This window comes from Salarias fasciatus, chromosome 6 (genome assembly GCF_902148845.1).
Source record: "Salarias fasciatus chromosome 6, fSalaFa1.1, whole genome shotgun sequence".
Classification (NCBI taxonomy): Eukaryota; Metazoa; Chordata; class Actinopteri; order Blenniiformes; family Blenniidae; genus Salarias; species Salarias fasciatus.
The window spans coordinates 5,687,624-5,700,514 of NC_043750.1; the positions used below are offsets into that span (position 1 = coordinate 5,687,624).

General features: G+C 42.5%; 1 protein-coding gene across 1 annotated transcript; it reads right to left on the reverse strand.

The window, feature by feature from the left end:
- Positions 1 to 274: 274 nt before the first annotated feature.
- LOC115389890 (ras-related C3 botulinum toxin substrate 2-like) lies at positions 275 to 10,720 on the reverse strand. Its single transcript, XM_030093459.1, is given in 8 exon segments — positions 275 to 1,435; positions 3,015 to 3,148; positions 3,277 to 3,436; positions 4,997 to 5,059; positions 5,633 to 5,750; positions 7,329 to 7,400; positions 10,673 to 10,690; positions 10,692 to 10,720. Coding segments are annotated over 7 exon segments (576 nt in total). The 5' UTR covers positions 10,706 to 10,720; the 3' UTR covers positions 275 to 1,435; positions 3,015 to 3,017.
- Between the last annotated feature and the right edge of the window lie 2,171 nt (positions 10,721 to 12,891).

Consider the following 12,891-nt stretch of genomic DNA (forward strand, 5'->3'; position numbering starts at 1 on the left):
GCAACGATTCCCACCTGGCGCGGCGATTAGAATAACCCCATTTGCGCCATTAATCAGCTGGCCGGTGATAATCGGCTCGAGCAAAGTCGGATTGATAGGATCGTCTGGGTGTCTTCCCCGTTAGGAAGGCAGAGTGAGACTGATGAGGTCTGAAACCGACAGAACCGTCAGATCCATCAGCGTTAGAGGAGTCCACACCCTGAGACCGACCGCCGATCAATCGATTATCTCCCCACAGGAAGCTCGCAACAAAATAAAACGCAAAATAACCAACTTTTTATTCAATATCAAACAAATAATACACTTTATTCAAACATTCCTGTTCGTTCCACGCTCACATAAAACCAGCAGAGCCGCTTTGTTCTGTCATTGATCATAAATCTTTAGAAAGGAGTCCTAAATCTAACCGTAACAAAAGCTATGGGTTTTAAAGCTTAATACAACACATGGAAACATGTGGGTGCACTTGATAAAGATACAGTTGCCTGGATTAGTCAGCCTTTGCAAAAGAAAGCATCTTAAATGTTCTTAAAAACCCCATAAACCCAAAAAGACTTTTTTAAAATCTCATGTCCGAGGGCTAATTGCTCCTTTTATGTGTTGTTTTGTGCCAGATGGTTGAATTAGACTCTGAATCTCTCCATTCAGTAGAAATGTTTGATGACTCTCTACTTTTTTTTTAAGCCTCCAGGTCAAAGTCAAGGCTTGAAACTGCTTGAAACCGTTTAAATGTTTACAGCTTATTGATTCTAACAAGGTCATGCCTTTCAATTCGGTGACTGGATTAAAAAAAAAAAACACTGTTTGTTTGGTTTAATTTATATTTTGCTTGCTGGAAAGCGTGAAGATTTCCCTGAGAGATTGTACGACAAGGCACAGCTTTATGGATGAAATCCGACTGGAATGGATGCAGACGAACCTGCTGAAAATGAACTATATGAATTAATAATTAAAACAAAAGTTTATCTGCACAGTAATGTGTTGTTCTTTGTTTTACTGCAGCCACATGACTGCCTTAAAGGCAGGAACCTGCTGGAGCTACATGTAGGCTTTTTTTTTTTTTTTTTTAAATCACATTTCTTAAGAGTAGCGGGCAAAATACTGAGACCTGAGCTGAAATACGTGAAATACAGCATCACCGTTTCTATCTAGGATTTAGCATCAAGCTTTAATGTGATTTTCAATAAAATCTGCAACGTGCCTCTTTGACTCAGCCGTTTCCTAAAAATACCTAAAAGTGCAGATTTAATGTTGCTTGTTGTGGTTCTCCCTGAATCCCTCTGCGTGCGCTGCGATGAAAACATGAATGCCAAAGTACAGCTTTTAAAATGTTGAGATGAGACACAGATTAATGTTTCCATGGCAACATAATACAGTGTTGAACTCCTCTTCTTCTAGCTGGGGTCCGAAAGCCTTCTTCTCTTCTTCTGTGGTTCTGTAAAACAAAGAGCACCGCGGTCAGACGCACGGCAGCAGAGCCAGCGAGGCGCCTGAGGCCAGAAACATTGAGCATTGTTTTAATTTATTAGATAATGCGTCTTTCAATTTACATCCTTAATAAACACAGAAACATGAAGAAAAACCTGATGTATGCATGCTGTCTACGATGAACGTCACTGTCATTTCAGAGAAATGTTGATTAGCAAATGAGCAGTAAACTGCAGGTTTAATGGCATGTGGGAATGTTCAGTTGAAGAAGGAGAAGAAGAATGTGTATTTTAACACTGATGTAAAGTAAAAACCAAGAACACACTTCAGAGCAGGGGTCTGTCGTTCTAGCCAGGAGATAAAAGTCATTTTCAGAATGACTCTGGTGTGTAAATACAATAAAAACAAGGGGAAATGTTAAATTAGGTATAATCTAGTGAAACCTTTTCTACTAGTGAGCTTTTCTACTTTAACATTTAATAGTAATCAATAGTTTCATTATTTAGAATTAGGATTGCAACAACACATCGTCAGTGGGGTAAAATTTTGCTATTTTGTGGCGCTGTGGCGCCCCCTGGAGGCCGCGGTGCTCTGAGCATTTGGATAAATCCAATAAGGTGTGTGTGTGTGTGTGTGTGTGTGTGTGTGTGTGTGTGTGTCAAACGTGATTTCTTTGATCAAAAATGACTTGCGATCTTCTACATTTAGTTAAAAAAAACAGTATTTTCATGATTCGTCTGCAGATTAACTTCAAATATTATAGTGAGATATCAGAAAAAAATAATATCAAAGCAGGAACAGCAAATTCATTCTTTCTTTTCATTTATTTTTCTTCTTCTTGACTCTGACTGTGTGTTTTCAGTGGTTCGTCTCCCGCGGTGTATAAATTGGATCGTTGTCAAACGCCAGCAGTGTTTTCATGCTCGGTACGATGTGAGTCCGTCCTCCTGGCAAATTGGAAATGTGTCTCAAAGCATTGGAAATAATTAGCAAAGTGCCGTGACGGGGACTCGCATTTCACATGTCAGACGTGTCAGGAGCGAAATCGCTTTAAAGAGTCTGCGCCGGTCCTCGGTTCGACATCCGTTTCTTCCTCTGCAGCCGTTTTGAGATGGTCTGACTGACTTGCTCTTTATGCACTTTATCAAATTGTCACGGGAAACCTTTCATTAATCCGCACATTTTTGCTGAGGAATATGTGAAACATCAATTCACTTCATTATGAAAGCAGTGTGTTTGATAATGATCAATTTTCCCCCGTAAGTGAAAAGATACTCTGATGTCGAGTCTGAAAAGGAACCAAGATGTTCTATTTTTCTACAAAAATTCGAACAGGAAGTTTATAAACCTGATCAGAAGGAGGAAGACGGAGGGGAGTTTGTTTTCCAGCAGGTTGGCGACTGCTCTGTTTGTGTGGTTTGAAGTTCAGACGAGCGTCGTGTATTTGTCTGTATTTCTGACTTAGAGGAGATCAGATCACATCATGACAGGTGGGCCTGGTCCGTCCCCGGATCTTGTGACGAATACATGTGACGATCCTGAACCTGAACCTGAACCTGAACCTGAAGCAGGGCGTCGTCTCTTACCAGCTACAGCAGAGTGCAGATCTTCTTCTTCACCTTGGTGGGCTGAGGGCAGAGCACGGCTCGGATGGCCTCGTCGAACACGGTCTTCAGACCGCGCTGGGTCAGGGCCGAGCACTCCAGGTACTTCACCGAATCTACACACACCAGAGTGGGAAACGGTTCAAAACACACCCTGATCTCAGCAGGGGGGCTTCATCCACTCAGGTCACGGGTCGTCCGATTGTGGCGGCTCTCAGCCGAAACGCTGTGGTGTTCCACTGACCGATCTCCTTGGCCAGAGCGAGGCCCTGCGGGTAGGTGATGGGCGCCAGCTTCTTCTCCTTCAGCTTCTCTATGGTGTCCTTGTCGTCCCTCAGATCCAGCTTGGTGCCCACCAGGATGATGGGAGTGGAGGGGCAGTGGTGGCGGACCTCCGGGTACCACTGGCAGGACGAGAGGGAGGGAGAGGGAAGAGGTGGAGGCTGTGAATACGACGTGGACGTTTAACACACGGAATCCAAGTCATGCCTGGCTTCCTGTCATTAAATCACTCTTTAGATTAGAAACAATGTGGACGTGGTTAGATATGCTCATTGGACCCATAAAGGGTTAAAATGTGGAAACTGAGATTTTGTTGAAGGCTTTGCCTCCGTTGTCCTGTTTTGATACCGGCTGAGGGAGATCTCGAGGTGGACGAGAGGATCCGTGTTTCTGCCCGTTCAGAGGATATTTATAGAGCTGCGGAGCCGCGAAGCTCTTTGATGAGCTTTACATTTGGTATCGAACCACTTCACACCGCGAGAGGCGGCAGAGAGAACACGCTAATGCAAAAGCACTTCAAGGCTGGCTTTCATACTGTCACACACTCTGCTTCCGCGCATCCATTTAACCTCCAGGGAGGAAAACACGGCCATTTAAGAATGGATGTTTTCATCTTTGTTTGTTTTGGAATAGAGAACTATTCCTGTATCGCTTTGTCAAACTGACCTGACAGTATAAAGGTTTGGGACAGACGGAACTAAAGGGGTCTTGTAGATATTTATTAAAGCGTGGCTGCTGATTGCATGTAAAATGATTGTACGACTCAACTGTTTTAGATTAAATATACATTATTTTTTGACCAATTGATGTTTTACTGCTTAAACATCGAAGGTATTCACTTCACTTTACCTACATGAAATATAATAGTTCAAAGAAAACCTCAGGGATGTCAAACATAAGGCCCGTGGGCCAAAACTGAGCCGCAACAGGCCCCAATCCGGGCTGCCAAGGCACCAAGAACATGGTCAACATTTCAAAGAGACAGTAAGTTTTCACTGAAGGTTTCATTGGAGGTTCTTCCAGCCGGATTCTCCCGGTTCGGCCCGGTCCAGGTGAAACCAGCTGCTCGTGGAGCTGACGTGTTTCAGGAGGATTACTCACTGACATCTTGTTTTAATTCTCATTTCACACATTGTCACTCAACTGATTGCTGCAGGTGTGGATCTATTATGAGAAACACATGCATTTCAACTGTTGGTGAAGAAAAAGTCTATATTTAGCAATTTAATCATTTCTTCACATTCATCCATAACGAATCCAAAGATTACATGACGAGAACATTTGTGTTAAAGCATTCAGATTGGTGTTTCTTGTGTGTGAGTTGTGAAAATTCAAGTGGCATCGGACCATTTTACTCATATCCACGAGATATTTCTGCAACTGAAAACCACTTAAAGCAAAATGTCATAAAGTTTATGACTAGTAAATTTCAGGTTATCGTCCAATAAACCCCGGGGGTCGAAAGTATCTTAACGGCTGCTTTATGGAGGATCTCGACGCCCCAGAGTGTTCGGTGAGGCTGCAAGATGCACCGAATGCACCGATCAAGACGCCTTTTCAGAGAAACCAACCACCTGCTGTTTACCACGCGTCAGAGGCCACACACACCACACACACACACACACACACACACACACACACACACACGCCATTGTGAAAACGACGCGTCACAGCAGACTCACTTTGGCTCTGACGTTCTCGTAGGACGCCGGGCTCACCATGGAGAAACAGATCAAGAAGACATCCTGGTGGACAAACAGAGAAAAACCAGAAACCAGAGTTTAAGGACAACAGCGCCCTCAGTCTGTTTCACCTGGTGGCATTACTGCAACGAGCAGCAAAGCAAACACACAGTGTGTGACATTAGTGATAATATAGAATCGTGGCAAAGTAACATGTGACATCATCATTAACATTGTTGTTAAAAACCACGCTAAGCTGTAAAAAAACATGAGAAATTATTGTCGAGACACAAATACAGAAAATTCTACTCTTAAATAATAGAAAAAGTACAATTATTAATTGTTTCTTATTTATCAATGTTGTCGTGTTTTGCTCATGTAGTCTTCCTTCATCTTAAACTCTGTTTTGTTGTCCTTTTCTGTTCTGTTTTTCATTAAAAGTGATGAGGATCTAAGTGAAGATGATTTGATTCTTTTGTCTGGACTGTTTTTCACTCTCTGGTCGGTTCTGGAGCTTCTTCCTCTGCGGGGAACTGGATGCGTTTCCCAATGGAAACAGACACTTAAGGTTATTTACTGAAGCAGCAGCATCCAGGGTCAGAGGTCACATGATGATGAATGTGTGCGTGTGTGTACCGTCTGTGGGTAGGACAGTGGGCGGAGCCTGTCGTAGTCCTCCTGTCCAGCTGTGTCCCACAGGCCCAGATTGACCGGCTTGCTGTCCACCATCACATTAGCTGAGTAGTTGTCAAACCTGCGGAGAGCGACAGACGGTCAGCGTCCTTCACTCGGTCTGACTTTAGTGACTATTTCATCAATCAGTCAATCGATGCAATTATCTCTGACATCTTTTGTCCCATCGACTGAAATCTGAAGTTTGATCCAACAGGGAGAAGAATCTTCACTGGTTTTAAAACCTCGATTACTTTTTCATATATAAGCAAAACTAATGGAGGTATTTAAAACATACTAAAAAAAATAACATTTTCAATCTGTAAGAGTTGATGGTTTTTATCCTCAAAACGGGAAGTGTGCAGTGAGAGATAACGTTTAGACAACACTGCCCTCGTGTGGTCACTCTGAAGAACTGCATCTCCATCTATATCAGGTAAAGTAATGAATGCAATGAGGCCCTTCTAAACTCACATTTTTAGGAACTTAATAACAACATATTCAGTATATTCAGGATATTAAAGCAGGAAGGCCTTTATAATACATAAAACCTTCTTCTATCATGAACTCAGAGAGCTGGAGTCGGTCTAATGTAGGAGAAACAGGCAATAAAACACATTGACAGAGAATTTAAACTCAGATGCATCTTCTTTGACTGTGAGAGGAAACTAGAGCACATCTGAACATTCACATTCTGCACAAAGACGGTGGACTCAGCATTTTCAAACTGAGAGGTGAGAGCGCTGTCACCACTGCACGAACGCACTGATCACTTTAAAAACCACAAACAGCTCCCTCAGTAGCTTATAATTAAAGATAATTCAACATAGTATATGACATATTAAGTGTGTATTTATATCAGTCAGGAGTCATCTGTTTCTTTACTGTGAATTTGTGTTGACAGTGTTTCATTAAGGTGCTTTATAATCACAGTTTTTATCACTATTATATCCCTCATTAACACGCGGTTAAAAGAAAAGTCTTTCCTGGTTTGTTTTGATGGACTGATTTATGTTGTGGATCTGAGACACAGTGAAACATTTACAGACTTTTTATCAGAATTTCTTCTGATCCTGTAATAAATTCTTCATTCTGGACAGACTGATCTTAACGTGTTTTCTAACTAATTTCATTCGGTTACACTAAATAGGGTCTATTTTCCTGTTTTCAGTGACTTTGATTGTTTTCACTTCACCTCCTCTACGTCCACCTCCTGAATGTGTACGTAAAATGTAAAATGTTTATTTGCATAATTAAAATCCTAATTTCTCAATGGAATTATAAAGATAAAAATCATAGTTAAATGACTTGATGCACATCATGATAGAATCCTCCAGTTAGAAGCTCAGAGCCAAACAACACTTCTTATCTTCCTACAAATCGAATTTACAAAATGAGTTTTACCGAGAAAAGCTCCCCGAAAGAAAGCAATGTGTTTTTCTAACCTGTGGGCTGCTGCCGGCCTGAACCTGTCTGCTCAGGCTGTGTGTGTGTGTGTGTGTGTGTGTGTGTGTGCACATCACAGTGCATGAGTGGTTATCAAGAAATGTACACTGCATGTTTTCATGGAGTTGTGTGCATGTGCGTGCGTGTGCATGCCTGCCTGTATGTGTGTGTGTGTGTGTGTGTGTGTGTGTGTGTGTGTGTGTGTTCTACTCACACAGTAGGAATGTACTCCCCTGGGAAGGCATTGGTTGTGTAGCTGATGAGGAGACATGTTTTACCCACAGCTCTGAATGGAGCAGAAACACAGAGACACAAGTTAGAAAAGAAAGGAGATTAAAAACGAAAAAGCTTTAATTAATTCCACACACCTGCTGTCCTGTAAGCATCAAACTGGACCTGACATACATACTGACATTTCATTTTTCAGAAGATAATAAAACAACAGTAGTCATGTCTGTGTGTTAAGTTAGCGAGCTAGCCAGCTAGCGCTCGTCCACAGAGACAAAAACTTCAGGTGAAAAACACAAAGTTGTTAAAAAAAAAGTTTATTACAATAAAATTAAAACTAAAACTCTGCCAAAAAAGCTTTTCAAAAGACATTTTTTGAAAACCTTGATGTATCACAGGATTTCCATAGTTAGACGTGATTAGTTGTGCTTTGACTCGCATGCAAAATTCAGTTGTTTTGCTTTTCAGCCATTAAAGTCTTCATCAGTCCAGACAATCAGCTGCTTTAAATTATCTGTTGAAGCTTCAGCATCTCTTACCAGAGGCTCTTGACTGGGAATCGAACACAGAGAAAGAATTTCCTTTTTTATTTCAAAATAAAATGCAGCGTAAAGTTTTCAAAAGGAAAAAAGCCCTCATTATGCGATTAGTCATGATTTAAAAAATGTAATCTTCAGTCAATCCTACATTAATTAATCATGATTAATGTCATTCACTTTGAAGGCCCAAAAAAAAGATATTTTATTTCAGTGTCGTATTTATTTTAGTTCATTAGAGCCATTATTAAAAACAATCATTGGTTCAGTCTTTGGTTAAATTCTTTTTGCTGCATTTGTTGATTATCTTCTTCCTCCTAAGTTGTTTTTTCTTGCATTAGGAGGGAAACATTTCGCAGGTCGGCCTCTCCTGTTGCATTATGGGAGCTCCGCCCCGTGGCGTGTTCAAAGCCATGAGACTAAAATAGCATTTCAGTCTAAATGCAGCCGAAAGGTTTTCTGTTTCATACATGAAGCTCGTCAAAGATCCACACAGCACCAACATGACCGGAGTATTTTCAGTATACTTCCTGAAAAACAAGAAACCTAATTGAATTCCAGCTTCTTGTTTTTCACTTTATAAACTATTAGAGGGAGGAAGAGTTTGGAGCCTCGGGCATTAAAGGAGGACGTCAGGAACCTGGCAGATCCACAGCTGCTTGACACCGAGGCTTATTTCATCATTTTCGTTCATCTGCACTGTTTGTGTTGCAGAAGTGAAGGAAATATGAAACAGACGATTCTCTGATCAGCCCAGACGACGACGGCGATGCCCATCACCGTCTGAGAATGGTTTCGCTTTTCACGGTTCGGTTATGGTTCTGCAGAAACGCCGATCTTCGGGGAACGGCGTCTCTGGCCGCGGCTGAAGGAGACGCTGCCGGCTGAGGTTTCCAGAAGCGTGAGGCGCTCTGCAGATGTAGGTGTGAGTCGAACAGGAAGTGATCCGTTTCAGAAGCATCAGTTTAAAGTAAAAACAGGAACCAACCAAACGACGCATCAAGAAGAAAAGCCTCCAGCTTTGTTACATCTTTATCAGTTTTCTGCTTTCTTGGCTTGAACGTAGCTTCGGGTGGCTGAACACCAAACTGCACCATAGTGTTGCTATTTTCTAGCACTTCCTGTGTCTTGTCCAAGACCCTTTTCTGATTCATTTGGTACGTTCCAGAAAGCAGAAGCACAAAACCAGAAGTGAATTGAAGAAGCCATTCAATGCCCTGAGGGAAATTCCTTTTTCCGTCCTGACCCATCGTATTCCAGACGTGGAGGTCGGCAGCGGTGGCCTGTCAGCTCACCTCTGGGACACGTTAACGTTAACGTCTCCACAAACCCTAAACCTGCTGCCGCCGGTACAGAAACGGACGACAGGAATACAGCTCCAGCAATACTGACCAAAATGGCTCACTGTCATACTGGTTCTGACTCTGGGACACTGTCATTAAAGAAATGAAGGAGATCACTGGGAAAAAGAAAAAGACAAAAGCTCCAAATGTCTCTTTTATGTCACAAACTGAAAAAAAGCTTTCCTTCAAACAAAATAGTGCCAGAAGTAGTTTTCATCTCTCATGATTTTAGCCGTCGTTGAAGTCATCATTTTTGGGCTAGCTAGTGAGCTTTTATTGTGAAAGTTCTTGGTTTATTGCTACTTGTTTTTTGGAAAGGAAAGGGCAAAGAAAACCTACAACCAAAGAGAAAAGCTTCATCAGGGGAACACGATGTAGTTACTAAACACTAAAACAAGGAGAAAATGAATTCTGTGAAATTTGAAGCTAATATTTGTAAAATTCCTCAGAATCTTTTTCTAACTGATGAATTTTTGTCAGAATTGGAGAAGATTTCGAGCGAACAGCCTGTGCTTAGTGCCCAACAAGCTGATGTTCAACATGTAGAGCGAGTCGGAGGAAACTTCCCCACAACCTCAGGCCAGCTTCCTCTTCTCCGTCTGCTGGGAGAAGTTTTATTTCTTTTTTTAACGTCTGGTTGAGTCACACAGATGAACACACACACAAACACACACAAACACACACATTACACAATGATTGAACGGCTGCTTTTCAGGTCAAACTGTTCACTCGGCTTCAGTTAGTTAAAAGAAAAGAGGAGCATCGGCCAGACGGTGTGCGACGCCTCTGTTGGACGCTTTAAAGAGGACTGTTTGAGACATTCTGTCCGTTTGGACGTCTCCGTCGAGTTTCCCTGCTCAGACTCGTGTTCTGCTCGGTCGAAGACCAGTCGGTTGGAACCAACTCTGCGACTTCCGCCGAGCAATTTCCTCCTTGGTGACGGCCGGCTCTTCTGCCCCACCTTCTCAGCTTATCAAACGCACGGCGAGGGTCTCACGAACCGAACCTTCGGACCGCACAGGTTGGAGTGCGGCTCGGATTCCTGATCTGGTTTGAGGAGCGTCTCTCTTGGGTAACTCCTCGGGTTCCCGTCCACAGACAGGAGCGTGTGCTCTTGGGTCTGCAGCTTCAAAGCATTTCCCGGCGTGTTGTGGCCTGCACGCCTCACTGTGAGTCCCGGCTGTCAAACACACACCTGGAGATCGACACCTGAACCTGAACCTGGACGGACTGCGCTACTCCAACCAGTCGAACCGCGACACGAACCCGCCCGTTCTGCCAGAAGAGAACCGGCCACGTCGCTCGCAGAAGTTAATGGTACTGTCACTCCATGTTGGAGATGTTCACCGGCTCTCAAACTCAGAGCCCCAGGCCAAACATCTCCAGCGTGGACCGTCAGAACCGACATTCTGTAATTACTGCAGAGTAATGAGAGGAAAGTAAAGGCGTACCCATCTCCCACGACCACATTTGATCGCCTGCATCCTGTTCCGCTCAGCGTCGCTCGCGCCTCTTCGCCCCGGCAGAAACAGACTCTTGCAGGAAGGTGGAGGGAGCAGATGAGCGTGCAGCTACAGGAAACTGTTGCACACCTCCCTCACTCCCCTCTCTGCTGCCTTTTTTTCTCTCTCTCTCTCTTTCTGACACTCTCTTCCTTCATTTTTGCACTCATCGCTCCTTCCTGTTTTCTTTTTCTTCCTTCTAAACAACCCGACCTGCCCCAACAGCACAGCAGGGTGAATGACTCGGACAGAAAGTCTTTGTGCAGTGAGATAAGTACGGGGAAGGCGCTGCAGCGACAAAACCGACTTTATTTAAAGCTTCCTGTTCACCCATGAGCTGAAAAAGACACTGAAGATTCAGAACATCTCCAGGACTCGCTGTCACTTCCTGGAGATTTACCTTCAGCGCCAATCAGAAAAAAAAAACAAAAAAAACCTGGAAACCACAACTTTCACTAAATCACACGTCTTAATGACTGAAATCACGAGAACTCCTGAAAGACGACAGACTTCGCTGTGATGGATTTGTTTCAGCTCAGACTTCTTGATTCAGGAGGCAGCTGTTTATATTCAGACGTAAAGAGAACTTGTAATTCTTATTTGTGGCCACTAGATGACGCCTCAGTATAGTTTCTAATATTTCACACACGTTGCTGGTCTGTTCGAGCTACTGACACAATGACTTTATTAAAAATGTCTGAATCTTCATTAAAATAGGTGCATTTTTCAGGTAATCCGTGGAATTTTTTAACAGTTTATGACTAATCAAAACAAATTCACTTTATTACTACGCTATTATATCATTAAATTAACTTTGTTGCTCCTATTGGGGATCACTCCCTTATATCGAAGGTTTGAGATGTAATCGTACACCTCGATAGGAAAAGAAGTGCAGTGAAGACAGGAACGGAATGAAAATCAGATTTGGAGCAATATGCATATTGAGTGACAGTGCTCTCCTTCTTACCTCACGTTGGTTATTAGTTTCCTGACTTACAAAAGTCACTTCCTGGACTGTTTGGCAACCATCTTCAGAAACATGCAACCTCAGAAATACCGAGTCAGTGAACAGCTCTGAAAATAAATGAATGAATAAGTGAATGGCAAACAATGGAACAAGCAGGTTTGTCATTTGAGGTCAGGGTCTAAATATCACCTCGAGTAGCACCATAATAACTTTAAATGTGAACGTTTAAGTTGTTTGTTGTTTGTTTGATATCAGCCAGGTCTCCAGCATCACTGACATCTCAGCTCGGTATCAGTGTTGCGTTGAGTCCAGTATTCTGAAGGCGTTTGTTCAGGATATCCATACTTTCATTTGATTTTTTTTACAATTTGCTTGACTTGGTGGCCCAGACTGGAGCCTCTTGCGGCCTCTTTTGGCCCATGGGCCTATGTTTGGTTACCAGCTCAGGACCTTAACCCAGCTGAACATATTTTGAGCATAACTTCTATTTTTCCTCCTGTGTCTTTAAGCTAATCTTATTATTCAAGGTGAAACTGTGAATCCACACAGAGAAGGTTGCTGTTGCTGCTCCAGAAATCATCTTTATCTTCACTCAGTGCAGCTGGTTGACGCATTGAACGTGAAAATATAATAAACAAATTCAGAGAAATCGAGGTTCTTTGGTGCTGGAATATTGATTGCAGAGAAAAGACAGAGGTGCTTTTTTTTTTTTTTTTTTAGAAAATTCCAGAGAGAAATTCATCCATCTTCTGTATCACTTTACAAACGTAGAAAACATCCAAATAACACTCAAGAATTTCCGATTTAAATGAATTGTTGAAATGACGGCATGGCAGCTTCCTGGAGAGCCTGACGTTCTGAGCAGCTTCTCCAGCAACCTTCCATCTGAAAGTATGATCTGAACATGTGAGATGTGTTCTCTTCCTCTTCTTATTCTGCCAGAACTCAACGAGGCACATCATACTGACATCTATTAATTTGCCCTTTTTCCTCCAGTGAAGCAGAGAAAGAAACGATCAATAACAAATGATCAATAACTAAATCTAATTCAATAACAGAAATCTCTCATGTTTCTCATCTCTTTTTGACAGTCGTATTGATCATTTTGTTCGCTGTTCTCCACATTGATCCTCCAGTCGGCCAGAAAGAGCCTCAGCTCTACAGAACAGAGACGACCTGTTTCCATTGTTCTTCAGACGCT